General features: G+C 41.5%; 1 protein-coding gene across 2 annotated transcripts; it reads left to right on the top strand.

Moving 5' to 3' along the window:
• Window positions 1-297: 297 nt before the first annotated feature.
• Window positions 298-21,201, top strand: ggt7 (gamma-glutamyltransferase 7). 2 transcript variants are annotated; one of them, XM_022235471.2, is made up of 14 exons: window positions 298-611; window positions 5,063-5,256; window positions 6,417-6,568; window positions 7,182-7,305; window positions 8,615-8,682; window positions 10,122-10,195; window positions 11,141-11,334; window positions 11,971-12,058; window positions 12,395-12,525; window positions 12,684-12,760; window positions 13,154-13,309; window positions 14,539-14,653; window positions 16,695-16,935; window positions 17,971-21,201. In XM_022235471.2, the coding sequence occupies exons 1-14, from the start codon at window positions 536-538 to the stop codon at window positions 18,135-18,137; spliced, it is 1,857 nt and encodes a 618-aa protein (XP_022091163.2). In that variant the 5' UTR covers window positions 298-535; the 3' UTR covers window positions 18,138-21,201. The 2 variants fall into 2 exon arrangements, with proteins under 2 accessions (XP_022091163.2, XP_022091162.2); XM_022235470.2 differs by lacking the exon at window positions 298-611 and adding an exon at window positions 3,506-4,696.
• Window positions 21,202-21,489: the final 288 nt, after the last annotated feature.

Below are 21,489 nucleotides of genomic sequence, written 5' to 3'. Positions count from 1 at the left end.
ATCATCCTCGTTCAAGCAGAAAAAAATTACATATATTGTATGCACATTTAGAACAAATTAACTGAAAATTTACTTCTTCAAATAAAATTTTTATATTTACTTTATTTTTTATCTTTGAAAATTTTTTTCACGACGTAAGCTTTTACCTCAAATAAGATTAATTGATACTAAAATAGTATACATAAAATATTCAGATATTCTGTTTATTGCAGCAGGTCACAAGAAGACCAATCACCTCGGCTAGAAACGCAAAAAGATGCATTATTCAATATATTATTATTAATTAACGACTGATCCTGTCAGACGGATGTTCGATCGACCACGCACGCAAGGCCTCGGCGCTTTCTCCTGCGCGTACGCAAACGGTCGTTCCGCCCCGCACCGTCCAGCTAGCAAGTGAGGGGAGTACCCAGGGACCGCACCGTGTACACCCCGGCCGGTCGCATCGGTCAACCTACGGTACTGGTCAGCTACAAGCACTGCCGTTGGCTGAAGTTGGGCTGGCAAGGGCCCCTTTTCCCCTCTCATCGGGAACATGGACGGGACACGATATGAAGCTTTGCCCTTGAATGGGGCTACGGTAGAAGAATTCGACATGGAAGAATTTTCCGGTGGGTACATTGTAGGTTACGTTGCCATTGCATTGTATACGTCTGGAGAATGTATTTTTGGCCATGCTCCACGCGCTCCGCCGGCCGCCTTACTGGCACGGGCACGGTGGACACAATGCTAGCGAGGAACTACAGTACATGTACCCGTACTTGCCCTAGGGTGGCTTGGTAGACCAGCTGGAGTCCGGCTTTGGGGGAGGGTTTTAGAGGGTCAGGCTTTGGAAGGATTGACAGGAATAGAAACCAGGAAGTACCTGCTTGGATGATTGTGTGTGGAGGTTAAAGTCCCCCCCTCAAAAAAAAAAAAACCCAAAGTTGAAATACCTTATCTAGTTCTCACTCCCCCAGACCTACCGGTACGTACAGAACCATGCTGGGAAAGAGTTCCATACACGGACATCGCTTGACACCCTGTGCCTAAACCCCATGAGACTGGTCTAAAAAATTCTAATTTTTTTTCTAAGTAAATGTGTCAATATTTTCACTGCAAAATTTGTCAAGGACATGTTATCACTTTCTGATGGACTAGGAAACCACTGTAAGGGAAATTTATAGTGATGTCCGTGTACATTTCCACATATCTTTCCTCATGCTGCTGGCTGGGATGATAAAAGACACACAGTTTAACAGCCGCAATTTAGTCACTAGCTAGGTATATGTGTGACTACGGCTAATTCAGTGAAAGTTATTGCAAATGTGCATGTCCAATAATATTGGGACATTCTTTCATTCATGTACATCATACATGTACATGTACCCTTGGAACTTTAGAGATCTTCGAAAGGTATACATTCAAAGATATTGTCGGTGTCATGCTTGTTTTGCAGGGTTTGTAGCTCTGTGGGCAGATTGATCATGCTGTGCCGTCACTCAGTCCTCTACATCTCAGTCATATCAGTTACATTTCCTTTTTACAGCCATATGACAGCTGCAAATGAGACAGAAAAGGTGATCAACTGATGCCTGGCAGCATGGTCAACAGAGTTCACACAGGTGAACTGACATAGCATTGTATGTCCTGACCTGCTTAACTACCCCAATTGCGTCCATATGGACCTACACGTGTGGGTGTAGGCCGAACTCTTGGCAGCTTCATGAAGCTGGGCCTGCCCCAACTCAGTCCCCTGCCTTGACTGTTTTTCAATATGTTCTTGACGTCATGATCTCACTTACATGTATCCAGTCTCACTTGTTCTGGCGGATTCGGTAGATAATTGAGCATGTTACAGCTCGTCACATACTCATTTATCTGCTGTGCATACTTTACCTCATGCAGGGCTATTTTTAGTAATTAACTGAATCATCATCAGATGTGTTACTTGTCATGGTATCGTACAGGCCTTTCATCATCTGAGTTCTGGCCATTGGAGAGGTACCGGTGCATGTATAAAATGATACGGTCACTCTTTCATCAGAAGGGAGTCTCTCTGTTTTGCCTGCTAATGCCAAGTCGATTCATAAGACTGCACACTCAACTCACACAATTTTGCCCCGTGTGCTGCAAAAAAAATGACGTTTCTACTGGTACCCTGTAATGCACACAGTGCACACAAACCTTGCAAAAATCTGCATCAAAATGCAATTTTACATACATGTAAGTAAAGTTTTCCTTTTGGACAAATGGACACACCAGATACATGAGATCGTTACAACCACTTGTGCACAACAACATTGTACATGTACTACCGTACTCAGCATATCTGCCAACAGACACACAGAATCCAGATCCTAAACAAAATCCAGTTCATTTGCTCAACTTCCCCCGAAAATCCCTGGGAAATTTTGTTCTGCCCATCCCATTGCTTGATCTGTGTTGATTGGTTCAGGCAAGTGTAGCGCTCCAAGTGAATCGCACGTACGCGCATACAAGAGCGCTCCTCAGCAATAGTATGTTTGCATGATATGCGCTCACATAGCACATACGTGTATGTGTAGCATGCGTAGCCGTGTTTACCTTATCAACCCTTGATCTTTAGTGTTCATAGGAACGGATCATTCTGGACATTGTCTTTTAACCCTAACCCTCCTCAATCCTTCACCTGTTGGAGGACTGAGGAGTGTTAGGGTTAAGGTATCCTGAGTTGGGCTTTACATGTTGTGTGGATACGAGGAGAAACAATGTTATAATCAAAATTCGGACCAGCCTCTACTAGGCATTGGATACAGTTGGGGCTGTGGACACGGTGTAACATGGTATACATGGTATGTAGCTCGATGAAGCAATCATGCAGATTACCAGTGAACCAATATTAATTGAGTCCAACTCCAACCATGGTACACCATCTAACTTTGCGTTCCCATTTGCAGCTTGCTGTGCTTCAGCTCTCTCTGTGGGCTTAATCTTTTTGGTAAACACCATGGTAACACAAAGCTTTTAACCAGATTAAAAAAATGCCAAATTACACTTTTTTTAAATGAGCTAACATACAATTACTTGTACCAACTATATGCTGAATTATTAAAGTTGACTTTTTGCCATTGGAGTAGCCAACATTGGAGTGGAATGCATGGATTCTGCCCAAGATTTTCACACACAGATGTACATGTATAACATGTAGGCTGCAAGACCGCTTTCAAAACTACATGAACATTTCATGATCTGCATTGCACCTGACTAAAATCAAAACTATTGGCAAATTCACTCCTCGGTACAGGGAATCAGTTGGAGAATTCCCACCATAAAATTCTGTGACTTCAGCCATTTTTCCATAGGAAAAATCCCCTGTTTACTTAATCTGGCACATGTACATGTACATGTCGATTCAAAACGATGCGGTTGCAACATTTGAACCGAAGAAATGGCAGTACCGAAGAGCAAAAATGGAACATACATGTATTTTGAGAGCACATTTATACAAATTCCAGTAATGTAAGTGTGTTATGCACGAGGCACGCACTGCCATCCACTGTTTTGCCCTTTGCTTGCCCATACTTGTCATGGGCAAGCAAGGGGCAAATCATGGGTAAATGTGCAAGACTGGTGGCTGAGGCATTCATATGTCTGCGGGTTCATCAGATCACCCCTCCCCAGGACTTTGTAGGTTGCAGACCTCACCATGTACCTTTTTCTTGTACTGCTGTCTAAAGTATTCTGAGATTGCTAAAATGCAAATCTGAACTCTCCAATGAAAAGATGTCTTTATTAATTTTTCATGTACTTTTTTTGAGTCATCAGTTCAATTTCAGTATTAATGCAGCATTTTTTTCTGGGTTTGCTGACTTTTTTAACATTGATGATTTGAGAAGGTACTGTAGGCTACAAATTGTGGAATAATTTGGCCAGCAATCTGTTTCAGGAGTGTTGCAGATTAATTCATTTATTGCAATTACCAGTACATGTACATGTACTTGTTACGGTGTTGCTTGCCAAGCAGTGAATTTATCCAACTGATAATGCAAATCCCCTCCAAAACTTTTGAACCTATGGCCAAATAATTTTTAAGAATTCCTTCCTCAGTCTCCATCCCCCAAAGAACCTTCTTTTGTGATGAGGTTTTTAATATGTAAATTAACTGTTTGACATTGTGAAGATGCTGGTACATGTATATAGAACGGAGCACATAAATTAACATAATGCCGGATAACAGACAGCGTTTGTGGCTGACTGCTGTACAGAGAATGAGTTAGCATACTGCTGTACGTGTAACTGTACATTATGCTTGTGGTAGCAGTGTGGAAAATCGCTGAACCGTTTACATTTAGCTGCCTGTGTTTATACAGCAATACATGTATATTTTTGTACTCTGTATTTCTGTCAGCATATTTCTATACAGTGGTTTTGCCTCTGTGACTGTTTTATTGATTTGAGCCAACTGCTTATGAGTGTGGACATTGTCCATTTGCGTGCATAGCAGTAGTGACAGAGCCTCGTTGATACACTCATCTAAAGGCCTCACCCATCAGGCCAACCTGTATTTTAACTGTACTGCAAAAAGGTGTGGCGGTCAGTTTCAAGGTGTACACTCTACACATGCTAGTGTGAAGTTTGGTACACACGGTTTTGATAATGGCTGCTTCAACATACTCATCACTGGTTGAGGAAGATATAGGTGTGCCCAAAGAAGACCCCACCATCAGCACCAAAGGTTTGTTCACGATATCTGAGCTTGGTAGCATGTAACATGTTGACTGTACATGTACCTGTAACTGAAGGTACCGGTGGAGAGCATGCAAACGTGATGGGTTCCGGTTACCAGAATGCATTATTGAATGTTATCAATACACCATCAAATATTTTTTTATCATTAAACAAGCTCTGGATATGTATAGTTTAGTTGGAAAGTTTCACTCTACATGTACATGTACATTTCCCATTTGCATACCATCATGGCAAAGGGGATAGGACTTTCCTATGTGGTATATTCGTTTTAATCTGATACAAACTCACAATTTTTGTCTTTTTTCCCTTTGGTGGAAATGTCACAATTGGTACATGTATATAATTCACACAGACAAGGCCACCTTGATTGATGGCACCGAGAAGCCCAGACGGACAGAGAATGCCCCCCTACGCACCCAGCAGTCCATCCGGCATGAGACCATCTGTGGCTTTGACGGGCTGCGGGTCATCATCGTGTCAGCCATTGTGGTGTCCCTGGCCATCACTGCTGCCATGGTGATAACCATTCTCGTTGGAGAGCCTCAGGTACATACAGTATACTTACACCCTCTGTCTCCATCAAACGTGGCTGGATGTGAGACACCGGCGGCGGAAGGGGGGGGGGTAGGGCTGCCACTGGCTCTTCCATTTTTTTTATTAGCAGGTAATCTCTCCCCCCACCCACTTTTGGCAGATTCTCACAAATGGCCCCCTTCCCCACTTTGAAAATTGTTCTACCACCATTGATATGAGATAAGATTTGAAATCCACTCAGGAAAGTTTGCTAATAGCCGTAAGTTTTTAGTATCTTGTTTTAAGTTATGAGAGAAAATCAAACTCCTCAAAGAAGAACCCTATAGTTAACCAACTCTATGTTTCCTGTTACCATGCTCTGCTGTAAAGAGGCCAGAGAATATTGAGAAATTGAGTTGTTTACTCACTGTTTCTCAGCCAAACTGCTTTTTTCCCACTCTAAAAGAGATATTGGAAATAGTAAGTCACTGTATGAAGGCAGATCCAGATCAAAACTGTTTCGGGGGAGGGTGGAATTTTATTAGGGCCAATATATTGAAGATAGAATATAGTAATCTTGATGGGCTTTTTGAGGGAAGCAACATTTTCAGGTTTGTCATACATACATGTACATGTACTTGTCTGTGTGACAAACCTGGGGAGATAACAAGATAGATTAGTCAGAAAATTGCCCTTCTCTCACTGAAACCTTCCCCCTCCCTCCCCAAAAATGTGGGGGGAGGGGAGAATTATCCCATTGACTTCCTTCTGGATCCAACTTATGGATCCCTATAAACCTGTGCTTATAGGGACTCCTGGACAATGTGGATTCACAGCCCAGTTGCGAACTTCCAACTCTTGTATGAGTAAGGGTTGATCCAGAACCAAGGTTTTGGGGGCCTGTAAAAGTTGGAAAGTCCTTTTGTTACCTGTTATGACCTTTGTTTGGGACGAGGCTAAATAATGGGGTTGTTTGCACACTTTTGGAAAGAAGGGAAGTGAGTTTTGTCCCAAAAATCAACTTTTAACCATTAAAAAGTTCTTTTGGAAGGCATGGGGCCTGTTGGCCCCACTGGATCTGCAGTGTATCTGGGAATGTATCTACGAGTCTAATCATCATCACTCAGCTGCAGACCAGTTTCCTTTTAAAACTGGATACAGTGTTGTGGGTGTCTTTGTTTACATTCCTGCAGGTTCCGCCGCATGGCGCTATTGCCACAGACAACAAAGTCTGCTCTGACGTGGGCGTGGACATCCTGCAGAGGGGCGGGTCTGCTGTGGACGCTGCTATCGCCGCTGTGCTGTGCATCGGTGTGGTCAATGGGCAGAGCTCAGGCCTAGGCGGGTCAGCAGAAGTTTTCACTTGTCGAAAGTAGAAGCATCATAAGTAATGTTCAGTAGAAATGCCAGCACATGCACAAATTTATTTGCCCAATGTGCATGTAGGACATCTAGGACATGTATATGTGGGCCCATACACAAAAGCCCACATGGGAAACGTTGTTCGTGCACTCCTTTACATGCATAAAAGGGCACTGAGTTTGCTTAGCCTATTTTCATCAGAATGTGAAGAGAACTACAGTGTCTTTATGTGAGATGAATCCATGTACAGGTGCCTAGGAGAAATGGTGCACACATGTAAGTTTCAACCACAGTACGGAGAGTGCAGTCATTTAAAGAGTCTGTCATATTGCAGTAATAACCTTTGCCTGGGAGGAGCCTAAAATTTTAACACCAATCCACCAGCAGAGTTGTCAATCAGGGCAACATTTGCTCAGCATAAATTGGTCACCAGCCAAACCAGCAAGGCAGTTGGGGTTGCTGGCAACTTGTCATCGACTCTCTTTTTCTCAATACCCTCCTTGCCGTTCAATAACGTTTGAACTTGAAGGCTTCTAGGATGATCCGAGTCCTTCAGTAAATCTTGATATGATTTAAAATACCACCCTTGTCCACAGAGGTGGTTTCATGCTGATCCTAGATGCGAAGGCAGCAGCCTACACTGGTATCGACTTCCGAGAGACTGCCCCAGCCAATGCCAAACTGGACATGTTTGTCGATAATCCAGATGCCTCTCTCCATGTAAGTTTTTCCTCTGTAGTCTTTGCCTTGGCTTTTAACCACTCGTGGAAGGTACTATTTGGGGAGGAATTTCAATTTTCATAAAGAGCAAGATTTGCTGCTCATCTTATGGGCAAGTTTGATCAGCGTCAATTGTTTAACCACTGATTGATTTTGCCTGGTGCCCAGTATATATTTCATGCATAGGTCACCAGTTAAAATCGACCATTGTTTGACCATTTGTGACCCAGTACATAACAATCAGGAATAAGTTGCAGTATGTAATGGCCAAGTGAAGTGGGGATGTGGGTTAATGTTGAAAAATATTGATGTGGCGGTTTCTGTATATTTGGGAAGTTTATGTATGAAAGGATACCATCAACACACTTGTAATTTGTACCATTTGAAAGCTTATGAAATTTTCTTTCTGACCATGTACATATCTCAAAAGTCAATTTGAGACTTATTCCAGACTTCAACATGCTGGGTCACATTTGTCACGGATCAAACTTGAGAAATGATTTACAGCCGATTGCCACAAATGCTGACGTATCGGATTAACCTTGAGCAATAGTTGTTCGATTTTTTTCTTACCACAACCTCATACTTTGCAATGCTCCAGGATGCCAACAAAGAGGGACAGTGTTGTATTGGAGTCTGTTACAAGTCCCTATAAGTCCATCACAAGTCATTCAGTCTTAAGCCACTTCACAGGCTATTCATATGAGTTGTGACAAAAGCATTCTTTTGTCATTGTTCACCCTGTGAAAGGACATGCGATAGATTGGGTTAAAAGCAGTCTGTGGTGTATGTTAAAGCCAAATGCATGTAAGACATAATTGTCTGCTCTGACCAGAAAGGACTCCTCGCTGGCAAAGCAAAGACAGGCTGGTGGAAAAAATGTTCAACTTGGCATACTTGTGCATGTGTAAAGACCCTTCATTGTAATGGACATAGACCACACATGTACAACATTTCCTGCACCTCATGCAAATTAATTTGCATGTGCATGCAGTGCTTTTCCCCCTGCATAGAGACATTGTTCCTATGTAACAACATGCTCTCTTACATGGCACATTTGAAGCAAGATATGGGATGGAGAGAACCCCCCCCCCCGACTTTGTGTTGGTCATTGTTTGATCAGAATCTCAGGAATTCTTTACAGACTTCTTGAGGGGGATGTGTTAGATAACAATAGTCTAGAGTGTATATAGGGATTGGACAGGTAAGGGGGGTACCCCTCCGTCCCATATCTTGCCTGGTATAACATGGCATGGAGTAGATAGGAAATCAGGTCACTGTTTGTTCGATTTGTTTTGTTCGGTCTCAGAGTGGCTTAGCCGTTGGGATTCCAGGGGAGCTGCATGGTTTGAGGCAAGCCTGGGAAAAATATGGCAAGTAAGTAGAACTGTTTGCCTAGAAATGAGATGGTTTATTGAGAGTTGCTGGATGCCTCTAGCATGCAGGGTCAAAGTGGAGCAAGTTTATGTGTTTATCCCAAGTTGTATTTTCCCCGGGTATTGTTTCATCTAGAGTTGAATAATTGTATCAAGTGAGCAAATACAAAAATTCCTAACCTCCCTCATTAGGTCTTTCAAAATCTGTGACAAGGCAGTGGAACACTTTTGCAAGATTGTTGGAAAAAATAAGCCAGCCAGCTTTCTTAAGAAAGGTCCATGTATTTTTCATCGGCTATTAAGCAGTAAGCACAGCAAACACACTGCTGATCTCAGAGGAAAAAGTTGCTTAAATAAGTGCAGTGGTAATATAAATCTCTATTCTTTGGTTGTGTCCGAAACGGGCTTCCGGAGCTACGGCTAGGTCTGTTGTCTGCACATCTCCACGCATTTCCAAGGGAGCGAAGACCTAGACCTAGCTCTAGACAAGAAATTCGGATGCAGCCTTTGTGTGCTTGCAAATGTTTGCACATCCACACAATGAAATAGTGCTTTGTGTACAGTGCTGTGCGGAGAAAATCAAAATGAGGAGCCCCTGGCTCCTAGAAAAAACATGTTAGGTACCATGTCGACTTTTGTACATACTGTACACACATTTTCAGAATACGCCAGTTGCATGTACAAAATGTGACATTATTCTGTCAGTTATCAGCAGGACAGACAGTGTTTAGACTCTTTGGTGCTTGTAGAATAGATCAAAAATGGCAACCAATTATACGAAGAACAAACTGCTGAAAGAAAAGACGAGGCATGTTTGTTTTACTTTTGGGTATTTTGTGTTCGGAACCGGACCGGACGGAGGGAAGCTTGAAACCTTTTGGTTTCAAACTTACATTTGGGACTGAAACAAGTTTATTGCACTGGAATCCTGGAGTGCATAGACTGCTGGTGCATCTAATGAATTCCCTAAACGTCTCAGCTCCTATACACGCTCTATACAGCGTGCAACCACAAACCAGTCCACTCGGGTACCTAGTACCTGCATGTGCGTGTATGTACCTACATGCAAGCTACGTTGCAATTTAATGTAGGCTCATACTGTATACGTGTACATAGTAAGACGGAGGAAAAAATGCGTGATCATAGAGACACATTGTTCTGTGCTTGGAGAAGAAAACAAGGCTTGACAGCGATCGTCTGTAAAATATGACTGACAAGGTGGGTGACTAACGGGCACAAATTATGGTTGCCATTGGCGATGAGAATGGAACATTTGGTCGCATGTCATCATCTTATAGGCACAAATGCGACTGTTTTGGTTCCACCATACAGTGCTGTTTGTGTAGTGGGATGATATTTTGCCATTGTAAGAACAACTTTTGTATGGTTAAGCAATGCTATGGGGATTTTTTCTTTTCTTCCATGCATCTTTTACTGTAGGTTGACATGGAAGGAACTTTTTCAGCCAGCGATTCGCTTTGCTCGCCGTGGTTTTGAGGTCACTGCAAGCCTCGGTAATCCTTGAACATAATCAAGAAACCCTCAAATACTTTGTCCCTTATCTCAATTATAACGCTTCTTTCCAGAGAATTTGGTTCTTCCTGAATTACTGGACAATATCACTGGACTACCATTGTTCTGATGAAGGACCTAGGAAGGCAGTTTTCCCACAAAAAGAAAGAAGCTATATTTTAAGAACATGTTCCACTGTGTTTGAATGATTGTTCCGTTTTGTTTACCGTCTAAGCCTGACTTTATTTCATGATTGTACACTGAATCTACATATTAATTTCTGTGAGCTTTTGAGTACATGGGTTTAGCTGACACACACACACGTGTCTACTAGTTATCAAGGAATGCAGTTACTTGTATGTCTGTTCTGTTAGGTGTTTTGGTATTGTTACAAACCAAGGTGGTGTGGGACATTTATTTTCAGCTCAGTTTTGTTACGAATTCTGTGTACCTGTGGACTAAGCACAGGCACTTTTGGAGCCCGGTTTTGAACCAATAATTGAATTTCAGACAGAAAAAAAAATCCTGTCTTTTTTGTGTGTGCCTGTGATTTAAAAGGTCACGGAGGCTCAATACTGGTGATTATGCCATGCGCCATCAAGAGGTTGTCTTTGAATGGCTATGTTTTACTATGCTTTGTGGGGAAATGGTTGACAAATGTTATTCTCCTGCTGTGCTGCAGGGGATATGTGAATTGTTCCAAATGTTTTGAGTATCAGTGTTAATTAATCAGGATGGTGGCTTTTTGTGCAGTGTTCAGAAAATGCCCCAATATAGCAAACAGTTCCTCAAAATGTCCCACTGGTACTCGCTCAAAGGCAAATCACACGAATTCAGCCGTATTTGTTGACTGTAAACTTGAAAAATGACTCATCCGTGTCATCCTTTTGGTGGGGCACTGTATTGTGAATCAACCGTATGTTTTCCTCTGTTTCAAACGCACAAAGAGAGAGAACTTGGAACAATTCCTCTGGCTTCAATGTCGGGAAACCTCAGAGCCCTATATGCTCCGACTGGAATGAGAGTCAAGGAGGGGGACATGGTTTACCGGGAGAGTTACGCTGATCTGCTGGAGAGAATAGCTGATGATGGCATCCAAGAATTTTACGGCGGCGATGTGGCTCAGGAAATTGTTAACACAGTAAGTTACAAATGAAGTGCCATATCTTTTTGTTTTTATTCAATTTATCAAATGAAAAGATGAGGTACCAGTAGAACCAGCCAAGATTAAAACAGGCACTTGGAACCAAGTGTTCGTCGATTTAAAGAATGAAATTAACTATAATGGCATTTGGACCTGGGCCCTTCAAAATACCAGAGTACTTTAAGTCCATCAACTATATCAAGCTTGTTTCTGCAGAGAATGAAGGGGCTTTTGGTTGTACATAATGGAACTCCTGTAGATTCCTTGATATTCCTTTATATCTGCACGACAAGGCGGTGCACTGCTGACCAAGTGGTTGGGATTTGTAACTCACAAGCATAGGGTCAAAGATTCAAATCCTGCACTTGGGCATACGATGTGACTTTTGGCAGACTACTTTTCCCTTACTGGGCTCTCTCCGCCCTAGAGTATAAGTGTGCACCTGTGAGATGAGAGCAAAAAGTCATTGTGGATAATTGAATCACATATCAAAGGGAGTTCATGGTTCAAGGAATATTTCCCGCTCCATGTGATCTGGGATAAAATGTTGTAAATTGCCATGAGAGTCTGTCTGTGCTGAAATGCATTATATGAATATGTTATACCACTAATACGTGCATTTCTGTGTCCCAGGTGAATAAAAATGGTGGCAACATGACCCTGGCTGACCTGAAAGGTTACAAGACCGTTGCCATGGCGCCTATCCGTTCCAGCTACAGAGGTAAATGCCTTACCCAAGTTTTACCAATGCCCAAACAGGAACAAAACTTGGACACTGAGGTTTTCAACAGATAACTTCCGTTTTCTTTCAAAATCTCGGCATGCCAAACAGACCGACTCCATTTCATTCCTGTGTGCCAATGAAGGTTGCTCCATGTGTTTCTGTGAGTATAAAACATGCATTGAGTCAGAAATGTGGGCAGTGTGAATTTACAGGACACCCTTTGGTTTTGACAACGCTTCACTTTGAATGAGGTGCATGGAGATCAATTCCCCCCCCCCCCGAAGACATAAATTCCCTTTTTAAGCACTTTTTTGTTTCTTTTTCTGGGTACAGATTACAACCTAGTGACCTTGCCACAGCCCAGCGGAGGTCCCATGTTCTTGACTATGATGAACATCATGCAGCTTTTCAATGTTACACCTGCTGACAGAGACACCAGCCTTTACTACCATCATTTCATTGAGGTTTGTGCACGTATCAATTTTAATATGAAGCATTTTTATCGTATAGGAAAACCCAATGTCAGTAGTTTAGGCTGGTCGATAAGACCAGACAGTCTTGCAACAGTCTTTCAATTTGCGTAGGCATTTGATTTTTGGGAATATTTGTTTGTTTTGGACAGGCCATGAAATTTGTCAAAGCTGAAGAAATAGGCCTTGGGGAGTCTGCAGTAGCCAACTACAGTCAGACAATGATAAGGTAGGCACCGGAGCAGATGTTTGTGATTGTGTGTGTGATTGACTCTTAGTGAGGGAAGGTCTGTCATTGGATCTATAGCACTGTCTGTGAATGTCTGTGAATGCACATATCTGGTACTGTGCCCTTTTCTGTTGCCAGATCTGTTTATTTGGTCTTGCACCTAGATGTCCAAAACTTGTTAGTTTGTGAATGTGGGACCCAGTGTGCGTGACTGTGACTTTGTGTCAGTGACTGGGTCTGTAATCAAGTGTTTATGCCTTTGGTTTGTGACTATGTATCTGTGACTGGAACCTACATGTAGACACAGTCGCTGTCTATTTTGAATTGGCTGTGTTTAACCTGCAAGCAAGTCTGTGATTGAGTCTGTGACTTCCATTTTCCTCTCCTTTGCAGCCAACACAATGCCAACCTTCTCTTTGCTAACATCACTGATGACATGACACATCCACCAGACTATTACTTCTCCTATGCCCAAGGTGTACTGACGACCAAGGGTACCAGTCAAATCTCGGTTATTGATACCAATAACAACATGGTCTCTGTGACAACGTAAGTCCAGTTCTTTTGGGGGAGAAGTACGGTGTTACGTGCGGAGAATGCACGGCAGAAGAAAAATCAAAAGACGGGAATCAGGACACTAAAACATACGAGCAAAGGACAATAAAGGAACTAATTTGGAATAACATTTAATTATTAACTTGAATCAGCAAAGCAGTAAATTAAAACAAAGTAAATCTAGTGGTTTGCTGCAACTTAAACTTCCCATGCAAAGGCATCGTGAATTTGAACAGTCAAAAGCATAAAAGGAAATTATTTACATTAGCACAGCCAAGCAGAATTAATTACACTGAAAATTAGCAAGCCGGCAAAACAAGTTAATATGCGAAGAGGCAAATTATATTCGGCCGAGTATGATTACCTTAAGGAGCCAACAAGAGAACAGAAGAAAATTAGGCCCCCGCCCAGTCAGTGCCATGGCTAAAAGGGCGCGGTCGTCGGGCCAAGCACCTCCGCACTCCGCGCCAGAACAGCCCAGTTCAGACAGGCAGGTCAGTGTCGATCCCCGAGATTCAGCTTCCACATGGAGCCACGACACTCCAGGGTCCACGGTCCCTCAGCGGTGTCAGCCTTGGCCACGGTGCGGCAGTAATCGAGGCGTAGACGACAAGGAGGTGCTGACCCAACGCCGGCTATTTCGAAACGCACATGCTAAAAGCATATAGGCACTGACTGAGAGCGAAATCAATGACTACGGAGTCTTTTATAGGTTTTTGGAACGTGCCTAAATTCCACACGTACCTTTTCAGGGAGACACAAAAGGATTCGGATCAACTGGGATCGTAACAACGGTTCTTCCAACAACAAATTTTTCTTATCTTTCCATTTCATGAAGCCAAATAACAAACCCGCTTGTCACACTTTCTGAAGCTTGCAGCTCATTGGTGTCTTTAAATAGCAAAGGAAATTTGACTGTTAGTTTTTACAGGAGGAGAACACATGCAAAAAAGTCAGATATATCAACATGAATGAAGATGATGTTTTGCTGCTGTTTTCTCAAAACAGCCTGTTAAGATCACTTGGACGCCTTGCAATTTTCTCAAAGAGAATAACAAATTGACAATAAACATTATTATTAACAGATCAGATACTTTGTGTTACCCCATCCAACATTTTTTCACAATGCCACCAATTTTCTCTCACAAAGTACCGAGTGCTTACACAGGTCTAGGGAATCTTTTGGCTCTCAGCCAACTTATCGTTTCCTTGTTTTTACTCAGGTCAGTCAACACCGCATTTGGTTCTCTTCTAATGACACCCAGCGGGGTGATCCTGAACAACGTAATGAACGATTTTGATTGGCCGGGAAAGAATCCAAAATCCAATAGCAGCGAGGTGAATATAAGCTCTTGTCTAATGGTTCAGACAATTCCTGTTCACTTATAAACTTAATAGACTTAGAAAGGGGCAGCGTTGTCGCCATTATCAATGTAACCACTTTTATTTCATGTTGAGTCTTCCTGACTTTTTCATAGTGCTGCAGCCGAACCACCAAACTGAACTAAAAATCATTAAACATGGCACTTTCAAACCGAACCAAACCAAACCAATTTGGTCGGTTCGGATGTTTGGCTTTAATATGCCACTGCATTGATAGCGCACGGAATGCACGCAAGAAAACGTGATAAAAAAGCAAACATACCGAAAAATGGATAACGAGTTGTGCTGCACCAGCGGTTAGCACATGTGTGTGTACACACGTACTGTAAATGTACTGTACATGTACATACATGGCCCCCCATCATGCAATGGTTGTAAAAAGCACTTGGTGAGAATTCACTAATAATCAAACAAGAATATGCAACGTACAGCATTTCCGCTGCACAACAATACTAAATTCTCAGTGCATCTAATTGTGCTTATGCATATTCAAATTTAGCATTATGTTTGCCAATTTCCAATAACCATGCCTGTACATTCCATTTTAGGCCAATTATGTCATAAATGGCCGTGCAAAAAGAATTTTGATTGGATGCTAATCACAATTGGACTCGTGCTCGATCGAAGGCAACTCCAGAAGGAGAACTGATTTTGCCCGGCGGGCCACGCCAGTGCAGCACTCCAGTGCACGACAAGTTTGGTTCACGCGGCCTTCCATTAATCGTGTTTGATCAGAGTCATAATGTGAATATGTTGTAATGGAATTTTGCTCGATCTCTAAGTTGTTCGCAAATCTCAAATAACAAAATGCCGGTATCCATTTGAAAAAGACTGATGGAAAATTGCCCTTTTGGCCACGTGGGCGCCGTCCTGGGAAAGAATGCTGACTTGATACCAAGGTTCTTCTTCAAATGCATCGAAAGCCATGGTTTGGCAGTTGAATTTGTTTCGTGAAAAATAACCAAAACACAGTTACCTCGAAATCTAATTTGATCTTGTATCCTGTAAAGAAGGAACTCCCATTTGAGCATGCTGTTTTTTTTTCTGTTTTCACATATCCTATGAAATGATCATAGTACGATCGTTTTGTTGAGTCAAGCATGGTCCAAACACACTGCTTTTTGTCGGCAAAACACAGTTGGAAACTGTCACCCCTCCAATGGTAACTTTCTGTGGAATTTTAACTCCCAAACTAACCTTGGGGAAACAGTTTTGAAAGAAATTATGTTCACATCGAGGCTGCTCGTGGATGGAGATGAAGAGGAGATTCATTGCTTGTATTAACGTATTTTGTAACATGCTCTTCAATGTCTCAATGTGCATTATGTGTACGTGTCCATACCGAACTTGAAGTTCGGCAAAAATTTCCGAACCATGTCCGAACCAAACCCAAACAGAACCTTTGCACTTACTTGCAGCACTACTTTTTCACTGATTTCTTGTGCTCATATTGGCTCCATTTTGAGAAACACTTAGATGTAGTATTTTCAAAAGAAGTCACATTCTCAAATGCCGGGTACTCAGGCAATGCTAGTTTTTCCATTGACTGTTCATAGCAAAAAGCACTAATGCACAGACCATGGCCTGCATCATAAAAATGATGATGTTCGACGTTTTAAAAAATGAGCTTTGTACTTAGCACAAGGATATTGAATTTTAAGTCTTAAATCAAGGCTAGATCATAATTCAGGTAAATTCAAATGTTAAGCAAATATGATGTCACAAAAAGAAATTTGCTCAAGTTGGAATATGTTCAATTTTGTGAATTTATGGCATGAATATTTGATCTGACATAATTTGTGGTTGTGGTTGTGGATACTTTTGCACTAACTATGAGCCAACCCTGAGACTGATTAGGTTTAGACGTATACATGTATAGCAACATTGATTGAAGTTTTGTACACGGAAATAGTTGCTTTCACTTGAATGATGCAGTATCAGAAGAAGATTTTTTTTGCTGCACCTAAATTGGGATGATTTGTTGTCCCTTTTACAGTCTAATTACATTGCCCCTGGCCGGCGACCACAGTCCCACATGGCACCCATCATGGGCCGTAACTCCACCACTGCCTGTGCGCGCAGGTTTGCTACAGGGGGTGAGGGCGGTGTCCATATCACAGCAGCCCTGGCCTATGTCGTCATGGAGCTCCTGGGCTTCCAGTCCTCACTGGCCAATGCCACAGTGCCACTGAAGCGGGCCTATCCATCCTTAATTCCCGACAAGGTGGTTCTGGAAAGTGAGTCCGGATTTACATGTAGTTGTGATGATCTTTGACTTGGAAGGAAGTGCTGACTCACTGCTAAGGGCAAATTTGAGTTCAAACTACAGTGCAATAGCCACTGTGCTAACTAACAGCCTACGAAAAAATTCAGGGGCCTACGAAAAAGTTGAAGGCCTACACAAATATATGTAACGTGACATGGCATTAAGATACAAAGTGTTTTTAAGCTTCGACTTCTCTCTTGATTTTTGATTCTGGGAAACTTCCAAGTAGCAAGTGCAGTAGAACTTAGTATTCACATGACATGAAAGCCCCAGTGTAATGAGCGCCTTGATCTAATTATTGGTGCTGGTGCCATGGACAGAGTAGGACATATGGAACACTTATACCTGAGACCTGTATAGTGCATCCACAGGTTCTTAACAAGTAGACGTGACTAATGCCCAAACCGCAGGCAAGGGCATCATCAGCATTTGATTTCCTGAGCTGGCCTTAAATGTTAGTTTAAAACCAACCCAGCACATATTATTTCCATATTTCCTTTTTTAGTTAGAGAGTCACAAGAAGTCAATATATGATAGATTTCCAACAATTTTCCCCAACACCCCCGTCCACTTTATGGTTTATTCCTTGTGCAAGTTTTCCAGAAGCATCTCCATATATAAGCTTGCCCTGTGCGTGGCATATCGCACACAGACTCTTGACCAATAGGTCCAATAACCAATAGACAGTTTTGTCTTGCATCCAGGCACCAGAGCATGTTTACGCAGCGGGCATTATCAAATCTCAGCGGACATTATCAGATATTAAGACACAGTCACGTTGTAGGTCACTGAAACGGGAAACTGTCTGAGGTATTTGTGAATGAAAGTTTTATGGAAGCTGATTTGGCTCCTAATGTTACTGCCAGATTTGGACAAAAGCCACTTTCATAGAATGCACACCTAGTTCAAACCAGATATTTCAAAGATTCCTTTCTATGAGTTAACATTACAAATTTATGAAGTTATACTTAGTTTAGTGTTGACTTGTGTTATTATTTGTACACAGAGGAGGTTCCAGACGAAATTATAACGGATTTAAAGGCCAAGGGCCACAACGTGGAGATATGGAAGGAAAAAGGCTTCGCCATGGTACAAAGTGTAATGAAGGAGAAGGATATCATGTACGCTGTGTCTGACCCTCGAAGGGAAGGTGGGGGTGCCAGCCAGTACTGATGAAGGTAGCCTAGGCATTTTTTAATTTTTTGGATAAATTATTCTTGTAATGTATTAGAGAAAATGTCTGGAGTTTTTGTCAATTTAAAATGTTTAGTGTATTTTTATATTCTATTTTTAGCATTTTTTTGGGGGGGTGGGGATTATTAGAGGAGAAATAACATGGAAAGCATTAGTCTGGGTAAAAAAACCTTGTTTTTCATCTTGGCTGCTTTCTCTCTGTCTGTCCCTTTTTTAGGATTTTCCTTTTTTGGGGGTCAACTTTTCAATGTATTTGACACTATTTGTTTCTAACAACATGTAGCCATTAATTCAAGTTGTAAACCTATAAAATCGTTATTAGCAAGAGTATGGAAAATTCACTTGCCTTCTTGAACGAATATGCTTTGGTGCAAAAAAATAAAAATTAAAAAGCTCCCTCTTTCATTTCAAGAAAAGCTGACGAGAAATTAAATTTGTTCTTACTTAGCCTAACAATTCAAACCCAGGCTACATGTATGTCCAATAGACCTTTTCACTAATAAATTCATAATTATGCCCGCATATGGCCTTGGTGGCAAGGGCCATTGGAAATGTACAGGGGTGTTATTTTGATCATTTTCTCTCAGGTTTTCTAGCTGTATTCATTTTTTTTCTTCAGAATATCCCATTAAATCTTTTTTGTTTTTAGTTCCTGATCTAAACGGGATTTTACCCACCTGTTCTCATGCGCACAGAAAAAATCACGATTGTAGTCTTTACAGAGCATTCAAAAGCCTGCTTAGATTAGAAATTTATAGCAAAAACAATTTAATTGGATTTTCTTAAGAAAAAAATCCAGAAAACCTGAGAGAAAATTATCGAAATTGCATCCCCGTACATTTTCAATTGCCCGTGCCGCCAATGCCATTGTGCCCATGCATGCACAATCATAAATTTAAAGGTCTATACAGGCAATTTGTAAATATGAAGAGTTACTCAGTAACAACACCCTTGTGTGTTGACAGAGTGCATACGGGCACCAATTCCCATATGCAAGAGTTTCTGTTTTCAAAATTCTTCAAGAATTCATAAATTCATTTACTGGACGTTTAAACCCACACGAATGACTATATGGTGGCTACTCTAATCTAACAAGCAACCTCCATTGACGCCCGAATATTGCAGCCAGGCCTGCCGCCCAGTAAAGAGTGCCCAGATTGTGCGGTATTGCGTAATTTCCTTTGTTTCCAAAACTGGCCCAGTGCATTGCTGAATGGCAGTGGCGTCTTTTCAAATGCGGCGGGATCAGCATGCAGCAGTACTGTATTGTTCATGACAGGAGTGCTGGAGCACTCTTGTCTGCGCTGATAATCCGCGGACGCTGAATACAGCAATCACTGGTATACTTTTTCAAAACAATGACGTATTACCTCTGCTAATGCCAGCTGAAAAAGGACGGTAATTCCCTGCAGCGGGTCTTTTGTTCCAAGTACGGTCTTCTGTTACAAGGCCCAGCTCCTTTGTCTGATTTTGGGCAGCCTGGCTGAGCATACAAACCCAAGGAGTCCAGTATAAGAAACCCTGGCACCGAGTGGTTAATGTTTCCTTGGCAGTGAAATAAATGACATTTGAAGACCAATTCCAACGATGTTGATTTTTCACATTGAATCCTATTCAGACGAATCAAGTCTAATAAAACTGGCACATATCAATATCTCCCTAGCAACACACGTTTTTGTGTTAATAAAACACAGATTTTGTACCTATTTCTCCTGGGAGTCTACTCTGCAATTGTAAAAATGGACGTGTCGTCACAACTCAGCATATAATGAATAGTGATTTCTGTGATGTATTACCGTGGAAATACCACAGTGCGCGCGCTATATGCATCCATAGCATGCATGGCTGCGGATAACAGCACGAACTTAAAGAATGCTCTCATTCTTCAGAAACTCCAAGAATTCAATCCCGGTTCTTTCTCAGAATTTCTAGTACGTCCACCGTTAGTGGACGTTAGTCATGATGTTAGTCATCCAAATATATGCCCAAATTTGACGATATTTTGACAGGTTATGAACTGTACTACGGCCAAGCTCTGATTTCTGTACATGAGGTCCAGTATCCCGACTTTGTCCAGATATGAAAAATATGCCATTGATGTTCGGTACATTTCTGGATTTGAGCATATTTTAGTAAACATGACGAGAGTTTATTCCAGTAGTTCTGATCAGTGTACTGCATTCTATATTTTCTGGAGGCATGTTAGGCCTTTGGCAACTGCAGTTTTCAATACAATATTGGTTTTCTTACAAGAGGGAATATATACCGCATTTGTAAAATACAAGTTTAATAGAATGTACACATTATGGACTGTAAACAGCAACTGGCAATGTATTACTTTATCTAAATTTCCTTATTAAATTGGGGGTTTCTGCTTGCAAAGACAGCATTTGGGCATACTGAGACTGATCCAAGGAGACGTCATTAACTGTGGTGGCACTGCACTCACCCATGTGTTCATGAGCTTAATACACACATGCGTTTTGCCCATGCATTGATGTCACTGTGCATTTGACACTGAAATGATGGATCTTGCCACATAATGACAAAGAAGGCAGCTAGTACGGGTACCTGTCATTGAGGGTAAATGACAAAGAATTGCTCTTAGCTGCAGCAGTGTTGTCACTCAGAGTTGTTTGTGGGCATTTTCTCCCCATATGGCAGTTCATTATCTCCTTGGTCACTAACCATTTATGAGTGTATAGCTTTCTCCTCTAGCAAACAGCCTCCAGACACATCATTAAGGCCATGTGTTAAAAAGTCTAGTTTGTCATATGTGATCTCTCTAAAACTCAGTAAAAGCATTTTTTTTTTGGAGGGGGGGAAATTGATTGATCACTTCCTCTGATCTGTTAATCAAAATGTGACATTTTGTTGTAGGAATTTCTTTATTTGGCCTGTCTAGTGATACAAAATAGGAAGTTTGTAATACACACATTTTGCATTGTAATTATGATTAATGGAAATAAAAATGTGCAATATTATTAATTTAAAAATCCATTGTCAGCTTCTCTTGAACTTAATAAAATGGGCAGAATATTAATGTGTCAATTGAGGATTTGTCTGTTTCAGGGTGATCAAAGCTGCATGCTTTTTAAATTTCTTTTCCTGTTTCAATGTTTGATTCTGACCATTCTTATATGCGACAGAAGCCAACATCGCAGTTGAATAAATGCTGCTTAGTAGATGTTGCATTTGTAGTTCTTTGGAGGACACTTGGTATAACAAAGTATTCCTTCCTAGATGTATTTCTTTATTCATATTTTATGTGTTTAAAGGAGTGTTCTTGCCATCTTATAAAGTTTAATGAATTTCACATCAAGTGCAAAAT

This window comes from Acanthaster planci, linkage group LG02 (genome assembly GCF_054643075.1).
Source record: "Acanthaster planci isolate LZ-2023a linkage group LG02, COTS_SCS, whole genome shotgun sequence".
Taxonomy (NCBI): Eukaryota; Metazoa; Echinodermata; class Asteroidea; order Valvatida; family Acanthasteridae; genus Acanthaster; species Acanthaster planci.
The sequence above is the reverse complement of the archived record's forward strand: the minus strand, read 5'-3'. Positions and strand labels throughout refer to the sequence as shown.